At 47.0% G+C, this 24,117-nt stretch overlaps 1 protein-coding gene across 1 annotated transcript in view; it reads left to right on the top strand.

Moving 5' to 3' along the window:
• Window positions 1–17,977, top strand: part of INO80 (INO80 complex ATPase subunit) — a 133,190-nt gene extending 115,213 nt beyond the window's left edge. The window contains exons 30-36 of the mRNA XM_065871283.1: window positions 8,099–8,257; window positions 8,894–8,996; window positions 9,807–9,895; window positions 12,019–12,174; window positions 12,478–12,637; window positions 13,728–13,943; window positions 16,382–17,977. Coding sequence (XP_065727355.1) covers window positions 8,099–8,257; window positions 8,894–8,996; window positions 9,807–9,895; window positions 12,019–12,174; window positions 12,478–12,637; window positions 13,728–13,943; window positions 16,382–16,599 — 1,101 coding nt within the window. The 3' untranslated portion in view covers window positions 16,600–17,977. The remainder of the gene's footprint in view (window positions 1–8,098; window positions 8,258–8,893; window positions 8,997–9,806; window positions 9,896–12,018; window positions 12,175–12,477; window positions 12,638–13,727; window positions 13,944–16,381) is intronic.
• Window positions 17,978–24,117: the final 6,140 nt, after the last annotated feature.

Below are 24,117 nucleotides of genomic sequence, written 5' to 3'. Positions count from 1 at the left end.
GCGGGCTTCTTATTGCGGTGGCTTCTCTCGTTGCAGAGCACGGGCTCTAGGTGTGCAGGCTTCAGTACTTGCAGTGCGCGGGCTCATTAATTGTGGCTCGCGGGTTCTAGAGCTCAGGCTCAGTAGTTGTGGCACACGGGCTTAGTTGCTCCATGGCATGTGGAATCTTCCTGGACCAAGGATCGAACCCATGTCTCCTGCATTGGCAGGCAGATTCTTAACCAGTGCGCCAGCAGGGAAGTCCCGCCAGTGCATATTTGAAATAGAGGGAGGAGCACGTAGGAACTGACCCAGACACAGATTCAATTCAGCAAAGTGAAAGTTCTCTCCCAGGTTAAAGGGGACTCTCTGACAGCTGCCTAGGAGTTGGCAGCAGTGGGCCCAATTAGTCTTACTCTTAATGTGAGTACAAGATTCATCACTTTCTGCTAGCTGATCTTTTGGACTCCAGTCTCAGTCCCTAGCCCCATACCTCCTCTGTTAGTTTTTATACCCTTCTTTATTAACCATGCTACTCCCTGGCTTAAAACTCTTCAGGGAGTCTCTGTCATCTACAAGATAAAGTATAAGCTCTTTTACACATACAAGGCCCTTCATTTTGTGGCCTTTATCTCCCTTTCCAGCCTAATTGCAAGACTGTTACTCCTTCCAAAATTTATGTTCCAGAGGCGGGGAGAGGTTGGGGGCCTAGCATGGAAGAATGGTGAAAAGAAGGGGCTTTCAACAGTTGCCTGCAAGGCACTGGGAGAGTGAGAACCTGCCCAGTGTGGCGCCAGGGCATGGGCCGCCTCTGCCTATGTCTAGGGGAGGTACTGCTCTCTCTCGGGGTCAGTGGATTTCCTGGCGATGCAACCATCATTTTGAGGGGGGACTCGGAGATCTTCATTGCCACTCGCCACCTCACCAGGCGCCAGATTCCAACCCACCCCCCTTTCTCCATACGATGAAGTCCATCACCTCCCACCTAGATCCGGATTTGGGTCCACTTGGCGTCTTGCCACCAGGTCCAGCCATCAGTGTGGGGGCAGTGGGTCAAAGACGGCGACACGGACTCTGAGATCCGGGACATCAGTAACCTGAGGAGGGGAAGGCTGGCGCACCCTCCCTACTTCCCACCATCTCCCTCTGCTCTCTCCCTCCTTTCCAGTCCCAAACCAGCTCACCGGAGTTGAAGCCAGCCCTCCAACTGTTTGAGCGTGGGGCACGGGCTGGGGGTGGGGTGGGGATGGGGTCGGGGGCTGACTTCACAGTGACTAGCAGGTTTGCTAAGGGTTGGGTCTGTTAGGCTCTAGGGATCTGGAGTGCCCTTTGGCACTTGGCAGGTACAGGTGAAAGCTGTGTCCGGTGCTCTCTGAAGGGCCTGTGGCCTGTGACTTCCAGTGGTCCAGTGGATGGATGGATGGGATGAAAGAAGTGTTCCCATATTGGGGTACAGGGAAATCATTCTGGCTCTGACCTGATTTCTGTGCTAACTACAACAGCCTGTTTTGTGGCCTCAAACATACATTATACATGTGCTTTAATCGTTAAAGAAAGCATGCATTGTCCAGAAACAAAGACGTCATTTTTCAAAGAAAAAACAAAAAAATTTATGTTATGGTAATAACAATTGACTTGTTTCCTGAACCCACCATACTGTATCATAATATTACATTAACAGCTCCCTCATCATAGATCTTTGTCCTGGGCACTTTGTCTTCTTCCACCTGGTAAACTTCTGATTGTTCTTTTTGCGGTACGCAGGCCTCTCACTCCTGTGGCCTCTCCCGTTGCGGAGCACAGGCTCCAGGTGCGCAGGCTCAGCGGCCATGGCTCACGGGCCTAGCCGCTCCGCGGCATGTGGGATCTTTCCCGGACCTGGGCACGAACCCCTGTCCCCTGCATCGGCAGGCGGACTCTCAACCACTGTGCCACCAGGGAAGCCCTTTCTGATTGTTTTTCAAAACCCAATTCAGGGTCAGGGGTTGCTGTTTTATATGGGCTGGTAAAGCCTCTCTGATAAGGTGACATTTGAACCAAGATCTGAAGAAAGTGAGAAAAGCAAGCCAGTTATGCATCTGGCAGAAAAGAATAGCATTCCAGGGAAAGGAGATAAGTACAGAACAAAGCCCTGAGGTGAGAACATCCTTGGCATAATCAAGCAATGAAGCAAGCCCTTTGTAGGTGTAACAGAATGAATGAGGGCAGAGTGGTATAAAATGAGTGGCAGAAGCAGATTGTGTGGGGCTTAATAGGCCATGGTTAGGATTTTGAGGTGGGAGGCTACTGGAAGAACTTGAACAGAGGAAGAACTTTAGCTTGAGCTTAAATGTGTCCTTCTGGCTTCAGGGGGGTGGGGTGGAGAAGACTATAGGGAAGGAAGTAGAAGCAGGAAGTTCAGTTAGGAATTAGACACAAGACGATGGTGACTTGGACAAGGATTGAAGCAGTGGAGGTGATGAGAAGTAATTGGAATCTGCATGTATTTTTAAGGTACAGCCAATGGGGTTTACTACTAGATTGGATGTGGATCATGTGGATCAAGGAGAACTCCAAGGTGTTCAACCTGAGCAACTGGAATGATGGAGATACCAACGACTGGTTAAGGGGAAGGTGTGGGGAGGAACGGGTTTGAGAGGGGAAATCAAGAGTTTGGTTTGGGGTTTGTTAAGTTCAAAGACTCTTAACCAGACATTAAGTGGCATTGTCACCCAGGTGGTAGAGCGTGGAATTTAAGAGAAAGTTTGAGGCTCAAGATGTATTTTGGAATCATCAGGTCATAGATAACATTTAAGGCCATGGAGCTGGATGAGGTCACCTGGGGAGGCCTAGCTTTGGTTCATTTGATTAAAATATCTTTCCCGGGCTTCCCTGGTGGCGCAGTGGTTGAGAGTCCACCTGCCAATGCAGGGGACACGGGTTCATGCCCTGGTCCGGGAAGATCCCACATGCCATGGAGCGGCTGGGCCCGTGAGCCATGGCCACTGAACCTACGCATCCAGAGCCTGTGCTCTGCAATGGGAGATGCTACAGCAGTGAGAGGCCTGTGTACCGCAAAAATAAATAAATAAATAAAATAATAATAAAAAATAAATTAAAAAAAAATATCTTTCCCTTCTTCTCAGCCTGCCTATGTCAGGTTTGGCCTATGGTTTCTTAAGGAATAGTTCACCTAGTCATTCATTTGAATGGCCAAAAAATAAGCAGGTTCGAGTGGGGCAGATCTGCATCATGCTTCTGGTTTTCACAGTTTGCCTTATGCAGGTAAGCTGGTCCTGCCAGTCAGAAAGAACCAAAGTAGGCCCCTAACCCCGTAGCTAGAGGAGTAGAAGTAGGAATTCTCTTTATATCCTGGGGCATAGAGAGAGGCTCTGAATATTCTGAGTCCCCAGTTCCAAAATAATTTACATTTAAATTTGAGGGGAGGGCTGAGGGACTCATAAATTAGAACCTCCTGGAATACTCAGAAGAAATGAGACCACAGGATTGAAATGAGTGGGCTTCCCTGGTGGCGCAGTGGTTAAGAATCCAGCTGCCAATGCAAGAGACAAAGGCTCGAGCCCTGGTCTGGGAAGATCCCACATGCCGCGGAGCAACTAAGTCCGTGTGCCACAACTACTGAGCTTGTGCTCTAGAACCTGTGTGCCACAACTACTGAAGCCCACACGCCACAATTACTGAAGCCTGCGCACCGCAACAAGAGAAGATACCGCAATGAGAAGCCTGCGCACCACAACAAAGAGTAGGCCCCGCTCACTGCAACTAGAGAAAGCCCGCGCACAGCAACGAAGGCCCAATGTAGCCAAAAATAAGTAAATAAAACAAAAGATTTAAATGAGTTGCTAGATAAAGCTTTGTGTGGAGTTAAGTTATACTTGCTGTGTGTGTATTATTAGAGAAACAATAAGCTTAATTGCCTGCCTGGCATTTTTCCTTTGTTCTGAGATTTGTTCAGCTTTGGAAGATCCCCAGAACCATTTATGGACAAGGGAGAGGTTAGTCTGCCTAAAATGTCAGGAGAAACTTAATGTTTTATGATTGAGAGTGCATTTATAAATGTGTATTTGTAAACATTGGGATTATGTCTGGCTCACTCTGTAGTAAAAACATGATTTTAGCGTGAAATTAATGGCAACTGCCCCTCGCTGCCTGTGGTGTTCTTTGTGTATTCTTCTTGGAGTAGGGATCTCTTTGCATTTGACATTGTTTAGTGAGAAATTGTTATAAACTGCACTGTTGGTTTTGTTTGTGTGAGATCTGTTTTAAATGTTTATGTGTAGAGAGAGATTGAAGAGCTTTTGTCCCTTAGTAACAGTGTGAGAAGTCTTATGTCCTGTGAGACAACATGGGGCAGCTTTCAGCCCTCCCAAGGGACTGAACTTCCACCTGTTCTCTTGGGGGAGAAAAAGACTGAGTTCCACCCTCCAAGTGTTGGTCAGCTTTTTCCAGTTGTTCCTCTAAATTTTCCTGTTTTCCATTTCACTCCCTCATCCCCTGAAACTCCCTCTTATTGACCTGTATAGCCAGGCGCCTCCACCCCATCTCAGCTCTCACCTTCTTCCCTTGCTTCCCCTCCCAGTGCCCGCCCAGCTTGGTGTTTACAACTTCATAAAGGTGCTGACAAGTAATTTATTTCCCCTTAGTCATTGTTGGGCCACACATTGTGGACTGACTAGCTTTAATCTTTCCTAGTTAAGTCAGCTGTTGTAGTTCTTTAATTGTTATTTTCTCTAGAATGTCTCACTGAGCTCCATAAACAAAGATGTCATCTCTGTCCTATTCTAATGGGCATGGTCTCCCCTGACTCCCTCTCCCTGAGTTCATGTCATGGTTGATTCAATGTTCATTTTATTGTCAAGTTAGATAATAACCATACATCGAACTTGGTTTTTAGTTCTCTCTGTTCTTGTCTTAACCCACTAGCTTACACATATTCCATAATCTTTTTCCCTGGGTCTTTTTCTAAGTAGAATCTTTTTTTTTTTTTTTTTTAAACATCAATAGCTTATTGGGTAGGGTTAAGTAGAATCTTATTTTATTCTCTCTTTCTTCCCAGTTCCTCACCTCTTTTAATCCATTTGAATGATAGATAGCCACTAAATTGGGGGAAGGGGGGACTTTAAATTGCAAGCCTATCTCTTAGGCTTTAATCTTATTGTTTATGATCTCAAAAGAACCCAAGTTGAATCAGGTTTGGTTGCCACTGAGACTTCCAGGAAGAAAATGTAAATATGGAGGAAACACCTATGAAATGATTCATAATATAGAATTCCCCATTGTGAATTCATGCTGAACCATTGCCTTAGGCTTGGACTACTAAGGTACTATCTTTGGGATGTGACATCAACTCTCATACCTAACTCATGTTAGGTATGTTGGGCAAATAATGACCCTCCCCCCCAGTCCAATTGGAGGTCTCCTTTTTTGTTTTTTAAAGATTAATTTTATTTTTGGCTGCATTGGGTCTTCGTTGCTGCGCAAAGGCTTTCTCTAGTTGTGGCAAGAGGGGGCTTCTCTTGTTGCGGAGCACAGGCTCTAGGTGCACGGGCTTCAGTAGTTGTGTCATGTGGGCTCAGTAGTTGTGGCTTGTGGGCTCTAGAGCGCAGGCTCAGTAGTTGTGGCATACGGACTTAGTTGCTCCATGACATGTGGGATCTTCCCGGAATCCACTGCGCCACCAGGGAAGTCTGGAGGTCTCATTTTCATTAACTCTGTCTTCTCTTCCTTTGTTCTCCCTGAAAGTTTAAACTGAATTTTCTAAAATTTTTCATATCCTGTTGAAGCTCAGAATATCCTGTGGCTAAACTCCTCTACAAGTGACAAACATTGTGTACTTCCAAATCCTAGATCTGTGGACACTGTGGATTAACAATAAGCTTTCATAATGATTTTCTTTCTTTGGCAGGCAGTTTGTAATTTTTTCCTCAAGGATTCTAACCTACACTAAAAACTGAGGGATTATACCTAATATGAAAGCAAGACAAAAGGAGCGCCAGAAGAAAGAGCCAGTGGGGGTCCTTATTAGTAGAGGCAAGAGCATTGAAAATGCTGATGCCTTTTATCCATCTTTACCTCAAGTGAATTCTGAAGAAAATGGCAGAAGAATTGCTTCCATTTTTAAATGAGAAAATAAATTACTTAGGAATGGTGTTAAGCAAGGGAAAAAGCATCTAGAGGAACAGTGTCAAGAGAAATCAATCACTCTTCAGCCTACATTTTTTTTTTTTTTTGCGGTACGGGGGCCTCTCACTGTTGTGGCCTCTCCCATTGCGGAGCACAGGCTCCGGACGCGCAGGCTCAGTGGCCATGGCTCACAGGCCCAGCTGCTCCGCAGCATGTGGGATCTTCCCAGACCGGGGCACGAACCCGTGTACCCTGCATCGGCAGGCGGACTCTCAACCACTGCGCCACCAGAGAAACCCCAGCCTACATTTTAAGGCTCTATCTAGTTTTGATCACACCTTAGAGATTCTAGTATCAATTGACTAATATTTGTAAAATTCTACTTTGTACTGGTGGATGGTGTCTGTCCTCAAATAAGACTAGACAGGAAGATTTTTAAAATATGTAATACACACGAAGCAATTGCTCACCTTTAGAAGGTAGCAGTTAAGTGGGAACTTGGACCAGGATAGGTGATGCAACATTTTGCTAATAGTGCACGTTGCGGAAGGAGACTATTAGGATTGTGAACTCAGGCCAGTCTCTTCCTAATTTGTAAGATGAAGGAAATATATAAGGTTTTTTTGAAAATTTAGTGAGATATGTATGCACATCTGTTTTAAGTGCTCAAAAGGTTTCAGCCAGTGTCACTTCTAATAGGAATTCATGAGGAATAGGAAAAGGAGACGTTGTTACAGGCAAGAGAAATCAGGGAGGTCTTCCTGAAAGTGGTGAAGCTTAAACTGAACCTTAATCAACAGAGAAGAGTTGAAGGATTGATTGTTAGTCAGAAAATCAGCTTAAGCAAGAAGTAGTACAAACAAACGTAATATAAGTGAGGGATACCAAAGAGACCTATCTGACAAAAGGGAAGGGGTGCTTTTATGTTAGGAAAGAATAAAAATGAAGTTGTCTTAGTATAGCAGGACCTGATTATTGAGGGGAGCTTGGACTTGGTGTGTAACAGCATAATCGACAGAGAGATGGAGTGGTCTCCAGTGGTACCCAAAGTAGACTGAAGAAGAAAGAGACAGATCTCAGAAGCCTGCTGGTCTAGAAACATTAGTGAGCCAGATGTAGGTGGTGAGGGCCTGGTCAAGGAGGACAGTGGACTGTAGAAAGGATAGGTTTGTTTCTGAAGAAGCACTGGCTGGATTTGGTGACTTGGTTGAATGTAGAGGACGCATGAGAGATAGGGGTCATTTTGAACTGGCTTTCTTTTAGGAGGTCTACTGTATTGATAGTAGCCTCAGGGCTGAGGACCCAGGAGTCTGTTGGTTTTAGGTTCACTGGTGGGGCAGGGGAGGGGGGAGTACATTTTGTTGTTGTTTGTGTTTGCTGTTTAGCAAACTAGAAGTAACTTCCAGAGAACCCTTTAAACATTTCTTGCCTGGAATTCAAGAGACAGGAAATGACCCTGTTAATGGGAACCTGAGAATGCCAGGAAAGCCATGTCTGCCTCTTACAAGGTAGGCCTATGGTTAAAGAGAAGGCTTTCACATCCCTCACATCCCAGGCCCACTGCTTATTTAGGCAGTGTGATCTTGGATAAAATCTCTTATTCCTCTGTGTCTCAGTTTCCTCATCTATAAAAAGGGGGTTTTAAATAGTACCTAAATCATAGTGGTAGTGGGATTTAAGTGAGTTATTACACATAAAGCATGTAGTACAATGACTGGCAAATAGTAAGCCCTGAGTGTTAACTATTAATATTGTTGCCACTCCCTCTTTTTAAATGAAAACCCTGAAAAACGCTCAGAGTATGTCTCTTTTGCCCAGGGCAGATGAGGGAATGGCTTGGTTTTATGAGTAGATAGATACCTGTTCATCTTTATATCGTAGAAGAAAATCTGGCATCAGACTGTTGAAATAGATGAGTGGCTGGGTTGCTGTCAGAATTCCTAGTATTGCCCTGAGAGTGCCTCATTTTTGCTGTATTCTCGTCCTGCCTATGCAGGTGATTTTTTATGATAGCGATTGGAACCCCACTGTGGACCAGCAGGCCATGGACAGGGCCCACCGCTTGGGGCAGACAAAGCAGGTTACCGTGTACCGACTCATCTGTAAGGGCACCATTGAAGAACGCATTCTGCAGCGAGCCAAGGAGAAGAGTGAGGTAAGCAGAAGGCAAAGGAAGTATTGTGCTGGTAGAGAAAATAGTCCAGCCACATTGACTGGACTAAGACTAAGACTGTCTTGGCTTTCGTTGGTCATGAAAGCACTAAAATTTCTTGTGAATAGAAAATAAAATAAGGTCCCATACAAAAGCAGTCTACTGCCCTGGCCATTCCTTACTCCTTTTCTACCAGAATGGTGTCTACAACCTACATTCAGCTGTTGTTCATGTGAAGAGGACCCCAGGTCGTGGCCTTTTCCTATTTGACATGGTTTCACATTCAGGGGAAGAAGGAATGGCGTTTGCTGTCACCCTAGTACTCTCAGTGTGACCGGCCTCTGAGTTGTGTGACAGATTTGCTGGTTTCTAAAGAAATGATTATTTGGGGTTCTTTTCCTTCTTGATTCAGTATTATTGGACCTTATAGCTATCAATTAACAGTTGCAAGCAAAAGAAGTTCTCCTTTCTGTTGGACAAATGACCTGGATGAGCCAGTCACACGAATGAAAAAGAAGTAGGAAATCCAGGGGCCTCACCAGAGAACAGATTAAGAAAGATGTTTCTTTCTTTCTGAATATTTGTCATAAGGGAATGGATGCCTGATGGTGGTGGTTTTTGATCTGCTTTGATATTCAGATTCAGCGGATGGTGATTTCTGGTGGAAACTTCAAACCGGATACCTTGAAACCCAAAGAGGTGGTTAGCCTTCTTCTAGACGATGAAGAATTGGAGAAGAAATGTATGTACTCTAGACCTCTTATTAACGCTCTCTCCTCCTTACAGAGATGTTTCTTTAGCCCCACTCTTCTGGAAATGGAAGGCGCCCTTGACTGTGCCAAGGGGAGGCAAAGCCAAAGACTGTCTGGGGAGAAACATTTTTTTGGTTAATATTTTATATTAAAACCCAAAGAAGGATGTATTATGGAGTAGAAGGAAAAATTCGTGTGTATTGTTAGAGTAATATGACTTCAAATAAATGGGTACCAGGAAGGCTATATCCCTTGACACCTCAGCAGTAATGAATTTACTCTATTCTATCCAGAGAAATGTTTTTATGGAAAAGTTGGAAAAGCACACTGCTGTATGTAACATACAAACGCTTCTCCCAGTACTTCTGGCTTTTGAGAACAATGGGTTTCAGTTTCAGACTTACCTTGTAAACCTCTGAGGACTTCGACAGCATCACATCAGAAAATGTGATGAAGCACCTTTCTTATGGGGCTCACATTTGCCACCACCTTCTAAAAACCTTTCAGGACTCTGCAATGCAGAGATATTAAAAGACTGAAAAGAAAAGGAAAAAGAATAAAAGGCAAGGAAAGGCCCATGACAGTGTCACTGAATCGTGATTTGAACCCCAAAACTGTTAAGAATCCAAGGAACTCTGTTCATTCTCCAAGTTAGAAAACCACCAGTTATCTGCCTTAGATGGATAGAAGTCATACCTTCAATCATAAATATAAAAGAATATGGCCACCTTAATTTCAGAGAATGAGGATTAGGATTGCCACAGATACTTCATCAGATCTTTTTAAAATTTTCTTGACAGTGAGACTCCGACAAGAAGAGAAACGGCAGCAGGAGGAAACCAACCGAGTTAAAGAGCGCAAGCGCAAGCGGGAAAAATACGCAGAGAAGGTATGTCAAGTTTGGGGTGGTAGACAGGGACTGATGGGGGTGCAGAGTGGTCCTTACAGAAGAGGCTTCAGGGTACAGGCTTGTCGTCTTGGTTACTGGTTGGTGTCCAGCTCCATCTACGTGTGCTATACAGCAGTTCTGTCCTGGCAGAGAATCAGGCAGGAGAAATGCAGCCTTGGTAGAACTGTACTCCCCACACAGACATAATTACATGTGTTTGTGGTTACATGTAATTATGGAAACCATTTGTTGGGACTGTTAAAAAGCATAAGTCTAATAAATGTAAGATGAATGTTACCTTATTAGATTCCGTAGAATCTTAGAAAGGACCTAAGAGGTCATTAGATCCAGTCTTTCTGCCATAGTTCTGCTAGTGTACCATTCATTGTCATCTACTACTGGAAAAATAAATCGCTGGCCAGTCTGTTCATCTTTTTCTCCAATTCATGCCAAGGATTTGAGTTGTTTTTGTCTCCCTTCTGACATTTCCTACTTGAGCCCACCAGGCTAGCTGCAAAGTGGGATGTAGTTCCCCTACATTTCTCCCTGTCTTGCTGTTTCTACCAAAGTATATCAGTAATCCTTACCCCTGATCTTTACTGATATATAAATCAGAAATGAGGTCTCCAGGACTTACTCTTGTTTCAGGAGTCAGCCCATTAGTTCTGACTAGGTTCCCAGACTTACCATGCCTAAAGACTGTTGGTTTGAACAAATAAATAATTAATTAATTAATTTAAAAATAAATAAATAAAGGCTGTTGGTTTGAAACCATTTTATTACCTTCCAGAAAGTGGCTCCTAATTTCTTCTGGTGGGTTTGGCTTACCTTTGGGTTGCGCTGAAATTCAGACATTGCCATAGCTCTGGGCCCTCAAGTCAGACATTTGTCCATGTATCATTTCCCGGGACTGTTTGGTTTGTCTGAAGCATGTTGTCTAGTCACATGTTAAAGCTGGTTGTGCTTTAAGTGGAGGTCCACTTCTTCCTCTTATGCAAGCTTGTATAGGGCCTCGTGTCCCTTTGGCTGTATGGCCCTGATGGTCAGCAGCCTAGGAGCCTGTCTATATTATATGTTCATCTTCTGATAGACACACCAGCTCAATCCACACCCTCGATTGTACCTTCTGCTAAGCAGAACTATTTCTAGCCTGAAGGATGCCCTTGGTACTCACTATATTTACAGAGTTGAAAAAAATTCTTAGGAATGAAGGCTCACGTTCTTCCTAGTCTGGGCTGCTATTTCTACCCATGTTCTCAGGTTCTCTTTTATGACTCCACTTTCAAATCTCTAACCCATTGCTTACTACTATTCAGAAACAATGTCAAAGAAGAAAGGGTGATTTTCTTCAACAGGACATTGTAGGGTTTACTGAGTTTGCATCAGGTGCCATCCCTACTCTGAATAAGAAGTTTCAGATAAATACCCAGTGATAATATAAACTACAGAAAGACATACCGTATTAACCCTAATATAGGTCTAGATACAAATGCCGTTAGGTGCAGTGGATGGGTGTGATCCCCAGAATTTTCTAAGCACTTTCTGTTCTTCCACATCTCTCATCTGTGACAAAGCCCTCCTGAACTTGGCTCTAGAACTGTTTAGTGTAGCTTAGTCGCTCAATCCTTAAGCGTAAATTGAGGAAATAATGAAAAGCCACCTCAGTATTCCTTATGTGTAATAAGAACCTTCATTCCCCTTATACATATTTAAAAAGAAGGCAGAGTGAAAACAGATGTGCGGAAAATATACTAAGAGCACGGGCCCTCCCTCTTGTGGGGCTGCATCAGTTCAGCCCCTGAGAAGTGCTGCAGCTTGGCCGTGCTGGAAGCTGACCATGTACCCCGCCCTGTGAGGATTAGGTTTGGCACAGCTCCAGTTCAGTGTGACTGGCCTTTCAACTCTGTATTATTGTGCCAGAATATGCATAAACTCTTACTAAGCCATCCCTTTCCTCCTTCCTTAGGATTTTTTCTTCCTTTAATAATATGCTAATTGAATAAAATGAAACTTAGAACTTTACAAAGAGTCAAATTTCTGTCATCACTTTCTTCTCCAACCCCACTTTTCTCTTGGTGCCTATCCTCATCCTTTTTCCATATTTCTTGATTGTGTGTTCCCAGAAGAAAAAGGAAGATGAATTGGATGGGAAAAGGAGAAAGGAGGGTGTGAACCTAGTGATCCCATTTGTTCCTTCGGCTGATAACTCCAACCTCTCTGCAGACGGGGATGACTCCTTCATTAGTGTGGACTCAGCCATGCCCAGCCCTTTCAGTGAGGTGAGGCTCCTTTTAGATGCCTTCATCACAGCAGTGGGGACTGTGTCCTGACCTGGTAGCCTTTGCTTTTCCAGGAGTTCTCCTGCCTTATAGAAGGGGTTACATGTGGAATCCATGGGAAGAAAAGCAAGTGAGGACAGGCTGCCTTCTTTGGAGCCAAAGCAGGGGGTCTAACTCTCAGGAGTGAAGCCAGGCAGGAGAGGCAAATGGTGGTGAGACCTGAGAAGCACATCCTGATGTAGGCACGAGGGCCATGGGCTGCGGGTGCTAGGAGGGGGGTGATCATGACCCTTTTGCCTCTAGATCTCCATCAGCAGTGAGCTGCACACCGGCTCTATTCCCCCCGACGAGAGCAGCAGTGACATGCTGGTCATTGTGGATGACCCAGCCTCCTCAGCCCCTCAGTCTCGAGCCACCAACTCTCCTGCTTCCATAACGGGCTCTGTGTCAGACACTGTGAACGGTAAGTGATGCTGCTGTCCCATACAGCTTGGGTGAGGTCCTGATTCCTTCTTGGATAATGCTGTTTTCTACTTTCATTAAAGAAGAGTGGAGTAGAGCAAAAAGAATTGGTAGCCTCATTCTTTCATTAGTCGATTCAAGTGAAAGGGAGAATGAGAAGGTTTAGGGAATGAAAAATAAGAACTTCATAAAGATTTCAAACTTCTTTGTTTTCTAGCCATTCCTGTCTTTCATATTTCACCCTTATTTTTGCCAGTTTTTAATTATAGTTAGCTTTTCCAGGCCTTTCCTCACTTTGTTCTGTGGGGCCCAGTGTTGCTGCTATTTCTTGAGGACTTCTAAGTTTAAAACCTGGAAGTAGGGACTTCCCTGGTGGTGCAGTAGTTAGGAATCCGCCTGCCAGTGCAGGGACACGGGTTCGAGCCCTGGTCCAGGAAGATCCTGTATGCCGCGGAGCAACTAAGCCCATGCGCCACCAACTACTGAGCCTGCGTTCTGGAGCCCGCGAGCCACAACTGCTGAGCCGGTGTGCAGCAACTACTGAAGCCTGCGTGGCCTAGAGCCTGTGCTCCGCAACGAGAGAAGCCACCGCTACTGAGTAGCCCACGCACCGCAACGAAGAGTAGTCCCCGCTCGCTGCAACTAGAGAAAGCCTGCGCGCAGCAACGAAGACCCAACACAGCCAAAAACAAAACATAAATTAATTAATTAATTTAAAAAAACAAAAAACAAAAAACCTTGGGAGTAAAAGTTGATTCTCCGAGGCAGGCAAACATTGGAGTGTGCAGGTGAATCACAGGTGCACGTCTCTGGAGTTCATTTAGTAATGATCTAGTTGAAAGAAGAAATTCAGGAGTAATGGCACCACTCTTAGAAAGTGAAAAGCAGCTTGAGGTGTCAGGCTGTTGTAGCTATTTACAGTTCTTACTAACGCTGTGTGATGCTGTGTCCCAGCCATTAAATTGAGGCGTAGACCTCCCTGGGAGTCCTGAAACAAACACCCTGAAAGCCATCTTCCCTGTCCAGGAGAAGAGTCTGTTAACAAATGAAGAAATAAACTTTTTTCCCTCTTGGCCCATTTGTTCCCATAGGAATTTCCATTCAGGAAATGCCAGCTGCAGGACGTGGTCATTCAGCCCGAAGCCGAGGCCGCCCCAAAGGTTCAGGAAGCACAGCCAAAGGAGCAGGGAAGGGCCGGAGCCGGAAGTCCACCGCAGGCAGTGCTGCTGCAATGGCAGGAGCCAAAGCAGGGGCTGCCGCGGCCTCTGCAGCTGCCTATGCTGCATACGGGTACAACGTGTCTAAAGGTGCGGAAGCCCCAGGGGACTACGGGCTCCATTCTGGTCGGGGACAGTCTGAAGGGTCTACTGAGCATTCCGCCAGGTAGAGCAAGTAGGACACCTCCAGGCCCAAAGCTCCTTCCCAAGCCCATGTTGGATTCTGCCTCAGCATTGAGTGGTCCTGACTCTCTCCTTGCCCTTGTGACTTGGCACAGTACTGCCTTCAAAGCGTAAGTAACTGTGAAAACAGAGAAAGCTGAATTTTAAACAGAATTTCTCCTGCTTTGAGAACTGATTTTTTTCCACCGGACCCACATTTTAATAATTACATTTCAGTAGTCAAGTTAACTTTTACCCAGCCTTGTGCTCCATCACCTTAGGGTTAAACACCTGCTGTAGGGAATTCCCTGGTGGTCCAGTGGTTAGGACTCTGTGCTCTCACTGCCGAGGGCCCAGGTTCAATCCCTAGTCGGGGAGCTAAGATCCCACAAGCCGCGTGGTGCCAAAAAAAAACCAAAACAAAACCAAAAAAACAATACCTGCTGTGTGCATAGGAGTATAACACATGGACCCTGCACCTGAGTGTATAATGAAAATGAGAAGGGGAAGCTGGGCATAGAATTTGTTTAGCAGCAGTACAAGGCAGTATGCATGTCCTGAATGAAGGAAGAAGGAAGGCCTTAATTCTGGTTGTAGATCAGAAGAAGGAGGAACCGTGGATTTGATGACAAAGTTGCCAGGCTAATTCAGAAGGAAAGAGAAGGATGGTGAAGGATTTAAACTGGCGACAGAGAGTTAACAGTGACCAAGGCACATTGGGGGTCACTGAGCAGGTCAGTCAGGCTGTGCTGAAGAGGAGCAGCGGGAGTCAGGGTTGGAAGGACCTGCTGAGCGAGAGCTTACCCGGTGTGTGACCAGGGGCTCTGGGAAGTTTGAGAAGGGAAGTAGCTAGCTATTGTGACCATGAGCTGTGGAGGATAAGGGTAGCGGTGGAATGTAGGGCATCTGAGAGCGGTGAGAAGGGCACCCTCACCATGCACAGACCTCTCTCCCCATTGGAAACGCGGGCTTAGGATTTAGGGCTGCTGCAGCAAGTAAGGGGAATTTTTGGGTAGAAAGTTCTCCGTAAGTGTTAGGCTACCTCCCCTTTCTCCTCCTCCAGGGATAGCGGCCTTCATTTATCTGTTCATTCAACAAACATGAAGTATGATAGCCTACCCCAGTGTTTCTTAATCTCTTGCCAGCTCATCACACCCTTGGAAAATAACAATCATGGCAGTAGTCAAGGCTGCCATGGCAGGATTTCACCCACGGATGGGGCAAAGCATGACACTCATCATGCTTTCTCTCGGAGGCAACAGGGGGTAGAGTGTCACAAGAAAAATTGACAGTGCTTGGTGACTGGGAACGGAAAACAAGGGAAAGGACTGATCTGGACATTACCCACAGCTCCACTGTGGATGAGAGGAGACATGAGTCTGCCTGCTGAGAATTCATTCTTAGGAATGTTCAAAAGAGTTGTTGCCCAGGAAGCCATTGCTGGAGATGGGAGATTTGAACCAGGTCCTTAAAGTGGCAGGGCTTGGAGAGCAGGGGTAGCTGCCTCCAACACAAGGAGAATGCATGAATGTAGACAGGATAAAGTGGGCAGCCTTGCGTCCTCTGGCCAGACTGGGGAGTAGAGGGCATCTTCTGAAATTAAGAAGGAAGCAGCTGGGACTTCCTTGGTGGCGCAGTGGTTAAGAATCTGCCTGCCTATGCAGGGGACATGGGTTCGAGCCCTGGTCCAGGAAGATCCCACATGCCACGGGGCAACTAAGCCCGTGAGCCGCAGCTACTGAGCCTGTGCTCTAGAGCCTGCGAGCCACAACTACCTAGCCCACGTGCCACAACTACTGAAGCCCTCGCGGCTAGAGCCTGTGCTCCGCAACAAGAGAAGCCACCGCAGTGAGAAGCCCGCGCACCGCAAGGAAGAGTAGCCCCCGCTCACCGCAACTAGAGAAAGCTGGCACATAGCAACGAAGACCCAATGCAGCCAAAAATTTAAAAATAAATACATAAATAATTTTTTAAAAAAATAAAGAGGGAAGCAACTAATCACAAGTGGTGTCCTGAAAAGGAAGAACGAATGTGTAAGAAAATACATTAGTGCCTGTAAGTTACGGCTCATCCTGCAGCCTTGGCTTTCCCATGTTATATAATGTGTGCTCTGCCCTTCAGTGCCAAGGTGACATCTTTACTCCCTGTTGATGCGGTAATGTGGAGAGAGCTGGGTAGGTATCATTTTTCTCTTACTGAAAAAACAGTTGACAGGAAGAGCAAGCAAATATGCTAAGAAGAGTGGCGGGGGGGGCTTCCCCACGACCTCATCTCCAGACCAGACTCCAGCAACTGAGGTCAGGCACTGAGGCGCTCAGACAGGACTGGTGTTTACGCTCGTCTTGCCTCTCTTTCCCTCCCCACAGGAATCTCCGCCAGCAGTCCTCTGCAGACGTCCCTTGTTCGGCCTGCTGGCCTTGCTGACTTTGGACCTTCAAGCGCCTCTTCTCCCTTGAGCTCCCCTTTGAGCAAAGGAAATAGTGTTCCTGGGACTCCCAAGAGCCTCCACTTGACCAGCAGCCTAGCCCCAGACTCCCTGGTCCGGAAACAGGGCAAAGGCACCAACCCCTCTGGAGGACGGTAACCACCTGGCCCTCCAGCTTCCTTCAACCAAACCGGGGGCTAGAGTCCTGGCCTGCAGATGGTCTTTGGATGGCTTGCCCAGTGCAGCATCTTTCATCCCAAGCCGGAGGGCAGCGATGACCAGCTGCAGCAAGGGAAAGACAGGCAGGTGGTTGGCGTGAGCACTTTGATCACCTGTGTCTCAAGAGGAATGCTCTGGGGTTGCCTGTAGGAAGAAGGCCCAAGGACAGGGATCAGGCCCACAGCATCTCAAAGGAATTTATAGGCAAGTCTTAAACCTCATACTGGGGAAGGGCCTGACAGAGACCCTGTTTAGATGCTCAGGCCCACAGTCTCCATCCCCATTCCACTCTTCGGCTCTGGCCATGTCCCTTGCAAAGGCTCAGCAAGTGCTGTGAAGAGCCTTCCACAGTGGAGACTTCTCTTAGGGCTGTGATTTCCTGTGGGGCTAGGAAGGGAGGAAATCATTTATGTGACGTCCTCAGTCGTGGGCAACTCCCCAAGTCTCCAAACCCCATTTGCCAGAGTGTCATGGTTGAGGAGAGCAGCGAGTGCAGAAGAAGGTAGTGGTCTGTGAGGGTGACAGAAGGCTAGAGGAAGCATGCCTGGAGGCAGTTGTTTTCCCAGCATTTCCTCCCCTGTCCTGCATGGTTCGCATCAGAGAACCTTCAGGTCCCACCAGCAACAGTAGCAGCAGCTCCCACTCCGGGACTCCCAGAAGCCAGTAAACAGACCAGGAGCCACCTCAATCAGCAGGACATCCTCACTGCCCCTCTTGCAGGCTCCCCTTGCCCTTCCTGAATGCACAGTCTCCCCACCCTTGCCCTTCAGCCCCCTGCTTGGCTGTATGCACTGTCTGTATTGCACTGAGAAAGGAAGGGATGGCGGAGTGAGCTGGAGAGGATGGAGAGAGGGCAGGCTCAGCACCCACCCTCCCAGCCCGGCCCCACCAGCCTGAGCTTGCTTCCCTCCAGGAGAGGCAAAGGGGTGGTGTTGGCATGGGTGGTGTTTCTGCTTGCCCCCAGCCTGATGTCCCTGGTGGAGCAGGTGCTTCTGGGCGGGCCAGCCTCTAATTTGCACACCTGAAAATCGCGGAATTGAGTTTAGATAGATTGATTTTTAAAACTTTTTTTTGGGAGTAGGAGTGGTAGGGGAATCATTTAATTTAAATCATAAGATTCCCCTGCCCAAACCCAGACTCCTGTGTACAGATGCTATTTAGAGGGAATCAGAAAAATGCCAAGCCTTTTTTCTCTTTGAATGTGCTGTCTATTTTTATAACTGAACTTGTACATATGTATAAAGAGAGACACATCTTTCTTTTACTAACTGGAGAAAAAAAATCTTAAATAAAATGGAGTGAGATAATTTTATGTAAATTGAGGTGTCTGTGGTCTTTGCAGCCGCCTCTCCTTGGGGGCATTGTAGGGCTCTTGGGGGAGTGTGGCAGGATGAAGGGGAAGCAGAGCCCCAACATTGTCATCATCGTTCTTGTGGTCAGGACACGTGGTCAGTGTGACGAGGAGTGCCCTGTGGGCGTTAATTGGGCATAGGAATTCGCCTCCAGCCATCAGAGAGGAGGTTTGACCAAGTGTCTGTCAGGCCAGGGCCACGGCCCTCAGGGTGTGGGCTCCTTATGACTCCAGACCTTGCCTCCAGGACTTAGGCGTAGGCAGCTTGACCTGGTCCACCATTAGGCAGTTACATAGTGGTAATCTTAACACTGACGGATTCTTTCCCCAAAACCCAAAAGTGAGAGATTATCCTGGCAGTGTGTAATATATAAAATCCCCAACTAATAGAAACTTTATTGTCCTCTAAAACTGTGATGTGTGCATATAAACCCCAGAAACCTACCCCATTTGCAGTTCCAGTACCCACTGTCAATCAGTTAAGCCAGCAGAAATACTAAGGAACTGTGAAACGAACTCAGTGTTATCAAAGTTAGCTGTACTTGTAAGAATCATGAAGGAAAACAGTGAAATATGTTACTAGGGATTCCAAAGACATCCAGGCTTTGAAAACTTAGCTCTCTGATCAGCTGGAAAAGAATGAGTTCCCAGCCTGCACTGGCAGTGTTTCTCTGATTGAGTTAAATAAAACACTCATATATGCTCTTGCGTCACCTTTGAGCAGGGCTCGTGCTGTTCCGAATGTGCTGGCTGTGTGGCCTCCCAAGCCTTGGCTAACCCTGCACACCCTTGATTGGGGTGGGCTGGCTCCTGAGAAGCTGCTGCTCACCCCGTCACAAGGGTGATGAGCCTTGTCTTCATTTTGTTGATCTTAAGTAGCACTGTCGTATGTGCTGGCTCTTGTTTTTCTTGCTGGTAAACTTGACCAAGGCCTCACACAGAGCAAGCCAGTGTCAGTTTCCCAATTAGCCATGCCCTATTGTCGTCACCACTGTGGCTCCTGGTCCACAAGCCCAGTAGGATGGATCCTTTCCAGTTCTCATTACCCAGTGACAAGACTCTAGAACCTTGTCAAGGTCAGCAGTGGTCGTCTCTCTAGGGACCTGACAACTCAGATCCTCGCGTAGCTTCACCCAACTGCAGATAGGCTAGTATCCTCTCTTGAAAAGCATGTAAGTCTTGGATCAGAGCTCTCCAGTCTTCTGTGTCCCCAGACATGGTGCCATACCCCCCTTTTACCCATTTTCAATCCAGTCCCTGTAGAAACACAGCTAACATTTCATATTGAGGGGTGCTCGCAGCCTTAATGTTCCTCCTCACCTGTCCCTCCCTTACCTGAGGGTTCACAGATGGGGCTTGAATCTTAAAAGCGAAGGCTTCAAACTCATTAACAGCTTGAGTCCTGTCCCCAAGTTATGACTTATGCTAGCCTGTCCACTCTCTGAAGACTGCGGCTCTCATGTGGGAGATGGACAGCTCTCACCTGTGAACCCAAAGAGCCAGTCCCTTAACATAGAAAAAGACTGGCGAGGGCTCCTGCCTGCTAAAAGGAGCATCCCTCAGGGAGCCTGGAGGTCCAGTCCTCCAGTGCAGATCTCACTGGATCACAGTGAGGCCATCTTTTCGAACAGGTTTCCCTTGCCACATGAGCCAGCTCTGGGGCCCTAGGTAAGCAGATTTTAAGATTGTGGGCTGCCCTATGAGCAGCCCTGGAAATGTGGAGTCTGCACTGGGCTTACTATCACAGTTTCCATGCCTAGGGCTTTGTTGAAGCACTCAGGAGTCTCTGGAGATTCCCTGGACCTGGAGTTTTAGAGATCCCCAGATGTGCCTCAAGGTCTGTTGTTAGTGATAAACAAAAAGGGATATGGGCCACCCAAATTAAACAGAGCAGCTCTGCTTTTACTGCTAGCTAAAGATTTTGTGTGGAGTTAAACTAAGTTTAAGTTAAATTTTTTTTGAAACTTCTGAATCATCCCTTTAAGTAATGCTTATCAAACTTTAGTATAGATATGAATCACCTCGGCTCTCCTTAAAATGCAGGTTGAATTTCAGAAGGTCTAGGGTGAGACCTGAAACTGAATCTCTAACACACCTCAGGTGATGGCTGCTTCGCCTTGGACCACACCTGGCATAACAAGGCTTTGGGCACCCTCCAGCCATGTCAGTCAGAATAAACTCTGATCTCTGCTTGTATGCCCCCACTCCAGCCAGGAAGCTCTGTGCAGGAAACACAACTTGATTGTTTAGGTTACTCAATCCACCTGATGAAAGAAAATGAAAAACTAACCTTTCCAGGAAAAGTAGGTCCCATACATGTTTTCTCACTTTTTTCATTTTAAACCTATCAATTCATGATTTTCTCCATCGCCTTTTTCCCCTGGGTAGACCTCTGTTAACATGTTAGGTAAGAGAGAAGATCTCTGATCTGCTGCTGCCCCTCTGTCCTGTGTAGACTCCACCAAGTTGTAGCCTCTTTAATTGCTGGAGGGTCTACGATCCCCGGACTCGCTATTTTCTCTGCTGCATGTGTCTCCTTCTCGTGACCACCAGACTCCTCAGGGCCAGTCAGCTTTCTGAACTAACTCCTAAGCCCTTTTCAGGGGCATGGTGAAGTTTGGCAGGTCTCCTATGCTTCTCCGAGACTGCCAGAGTGTGGGAAGCCGTGCAGTTTGGGAGGCAGCCATGGCCACTGCTGGCTGCCCAAATCAGCCATCTTCATGGTGCCTTCAAACCACTTGGATGTGGAGGGCATAGGGAGGGCAGGCTCTGTTCTAGACAAAGCAGGGCCTCTGGCTGTCTTAAAACTGTGTGTGCCCAGGTACTCGCTCTATGGTAGCAAATGGTGCTGCTAAGAAAGCCATCTGCCTGGAGGGGAGGCCCCTGCATGGAGGCTTCTAAGGACTCTGGGGTGGCAGGAGCTTGAGCTATGTCAGGCCTCATGGAAACAACCCCTTTTGTCATCCTGGAAGTGTCTGGGGCAGTGTCATGGCTGGACTACGGAGATGCCAGTCCCCGGTGACAGTCCCCAGGGCTGGGTCTAGGGAGAGGTAGAAGGAAAGGGAAAGAGGAGGGAGGACAAGCCTGAGGCCCACTTCCTGGGTCCCTGAGGAAGCTGGGCGCCTCCCTTGTCACCAGGCCCCTGAACTCTTCCTGTGCTCCTATTTCTTCCTTGCTTCAGGTCCTGAGACTCAGCTGGCTTCCCCTTCCTCTTTAAAACAGCCCCCATCCACTCTCATTCCAGTTTCCCGTTTACGGCAAGCTGCTGGGGGATGTACTCCTGGTCCTCTCCTAACTGCTGCCAAAAATGAGCATCTTGCTTTTTTTTTTATATTAAGGGTTTTCTTGCTCATCAAAACAAAGACACCAGGTAAAAGCAGAACTGGACATAGGGAGTTAACAAAGCTCAAGATCTTTTCCACAGTTCTCAGAGTCCCTGGTCTACAGTTCCTGGCACCTTGGTTAAGAGAAACAAGGATTCCTGAGAGAGAGGCTCTCTCTTAGAGGTAAGAGTTTCTTCCCAAAGGCCAGGGAACGGGCTCTAGTGGGCACCCCTGCAGAGCCCATGCCTCTCTGCTCTCCTGCCCTTTGGGATTTTGAGGTCCTGGGACCCAAAGCCCAAGAATGAATGCCTGGACCAAGGGCTGGGGTGGCCTCTCTGGGTCTGACCTGGACCGTGGATTAGGCTGCACAGCCTCTGAAGGGAAAAGGAAGCAGGGGCACAGAGGGTCACAGTTGCAGGAGACGGTGGGGAGTTTTCTAAGCTCCCCCAGCCCGGCTGATGGTCCTGAGAGCCACTCTCTGGGAGATCGCCCAGGGCACTCAGAACGTCTCATGCCCTCCATTACCACCACACAACCCCAAGCCCCACCCTGAATCAGGCCTACATGCAGCTGTTCCTTTCACCAGGGAAGAGGGAAGGGGCTCCCTTCACATTTCCCAGGTGAGGTGTCCTGGAAGACCCCAGGCAGCTTCATGCCTTGCACCCTTGAAGCCACTTGCCTGGGAATGTCTGAGGAGGGCAGTGGGGCATGTCGGGGGTTAGGGGTTGAATCCAGTGGGTTGTGAGGGCCACGCGGCTTCAGTGGTCTCAGTTTGTCCTCAGCCCCGTGGATTTGGAAAGGGCAGCATGAACTCTATCATGCAGAATCTTTCTGAATAGCTTAAGTCTTTCAGAGAGCTGATATTTAACCCTTTGAAACACCAGAATTTATCTTGGTTAGGACTCTTTTTTAAGAGATTTTATGAGTATCACAGCTTAAACAGACCCTACTGAACGTATCTTAACCTTTCCTGAGAACCTGGGCCACACGAGCATCTGGTGCTCAGGCCCCTGCGCTGGGACTACCGAGTGCCCGATGCTAAACCACACGGGCAGCTGCACTGGTGTGCGTCTCAAGTCTGCTTTGAATAGGACCTGTGTCCCTTAGTGTTTTTGTGCTGATATCTAACTTACCTCCCTCTTCTAATTTACCTTTTCCAAATTCTTGGGGGCTTGAAAACCATTTATCCTGATTCAGAACTTCTGAACCAGAGAAAAGTACTCTGAAGGAGGAACTGCGGGGTCTCCTAGGAATAAAGTGATTGACCTTCAGTGCGTGCCTCTGGCCTCTGCTGGGCTCCAGTACCTGAGTCCTGGATAAGCCCAGTGTTCTAGATAGGCGTGTTCTGGTTTGAACCAGTTCACTAAAGCTTATGGATTTTATTTTACTCTCTCTTTTTTAAAAAACCAAAAAACATGTTGATTAACTTACATACCTAGGAACAGTTCTGCCAAGGAAGAGCTGGAGGCAATCTGAAGGCAATGTAAGCAAATGTAGTCCATCATCAGGGTTCAGTGAGAGCAAGGAAAACGAACTGTGTGATCTCAAAGGCCAGTGTCACTGAACCTGATCTCCTGATCTCCACTCCCCCGTGCTTCACCTTTATGGGGACGGGCTGGTCATCCCTAGGGACTGTCCAATTACAGATCTCCATGGGTTGAGCGATAAATCCTCTGATCAAATAATGTCACTGCTTACATTGGTTAGGGCAGCATACACTCTGTAAGAGAGACTCCAAAATGCAACTGCTCAAATCAGATGTAAATCCACATGTCTCCCTTAAGAATCTGAATTTGTTCTACACAATCATTTAAGGTCCCAGTTTATTTTCATCCTGTTTCTCTGCCATCTCCATGCTTTGTTCTCATCTGCATGGTTAGTGCTGGTTTGCAGAAACATCTGATAGGAAGGGGAAAGTCTGGAGAGGAGGTGCCCCTGCTGTCTTAAGAGTTAGACCCTTAAATGGCTCACAGTACTTTGGCTCACATTGTATCAGAGAGAGCTCTAGATGCAAAGACCCATCCAACTGCAAAGGAGGCTGCCATACAATTAAGGAAGAAGAGAACAGATTTTGAACAGACAGCTCTTAGTCTTGAACACAATGCCCCAAAGGAAAATGGGCAAAACCACTTATTTGAGGTCTATTTATAAACACTTTCTGCATGCTGGGCACTGTACATGCATAGAAAATGCACACAAATACGCAAATGGGTAATAATCACATGGGGAAATGTTTACCCTCATTAATAATCAAAGAAATGAGAGCTAAAACAATGAGATTCCAAGCTTTTCCTATCAGATTGGCTGAGGTTTGCTTTTAAATAACAATTGCCAGGGACTTCCCTGGTGGTCCAGTTGTTAAGAATCCACCTTCCAATGCAGGGGATGCAGGTTCGATCCCTGGTGGGGGAACTAAGATCCCACATGCCCTGGGGCAACCCGCGTGCTGCGACTACTGAGCCCGTGTGCTCTGGAGCCTGCACACCACAACTAGAGAGAGGCCCATGCGCCACAACGAAAAGATCCCGCATACCGCAACTAAGACGCGTCACAGCCAAATAATTAATTAATTAAAAAAAAAAACTGCCGGAGTTGGGGAAGATACACAAAAACAGGCTTTAGCACCAACTCTTGGTGGAATCAAAGTCTGATTTACTATGAAACACTGTAGTTTAAGCTTCCGGACTCCTCACTTTGTAGGCCTCCTTTGCATGGATGGCATGGAACACTGTTCCAGTCTTGGAGACCCCCTCTGTGCCTTGGAAGAGGTGGTCCTGGGGCTGT

This window comes from Phocoena phocoena, chromosome 2 (assembly GCF_963924675.1).
Source record: "Phocoena phocoena chromosome 2, mPhoPho1.1, whole genome shotgun sequence".
NCBI lineage: Eukaryota > Metazoa > Chordata > Mammalia > Artiodactyla > Phocoenidae > Phocoena > Phocoena phocoena.
The sequence above is the reverse complement of the archived record's forward strand: the minus strand, read 5'-3'. Positions and strand labels throughout refer to the sequence as shown.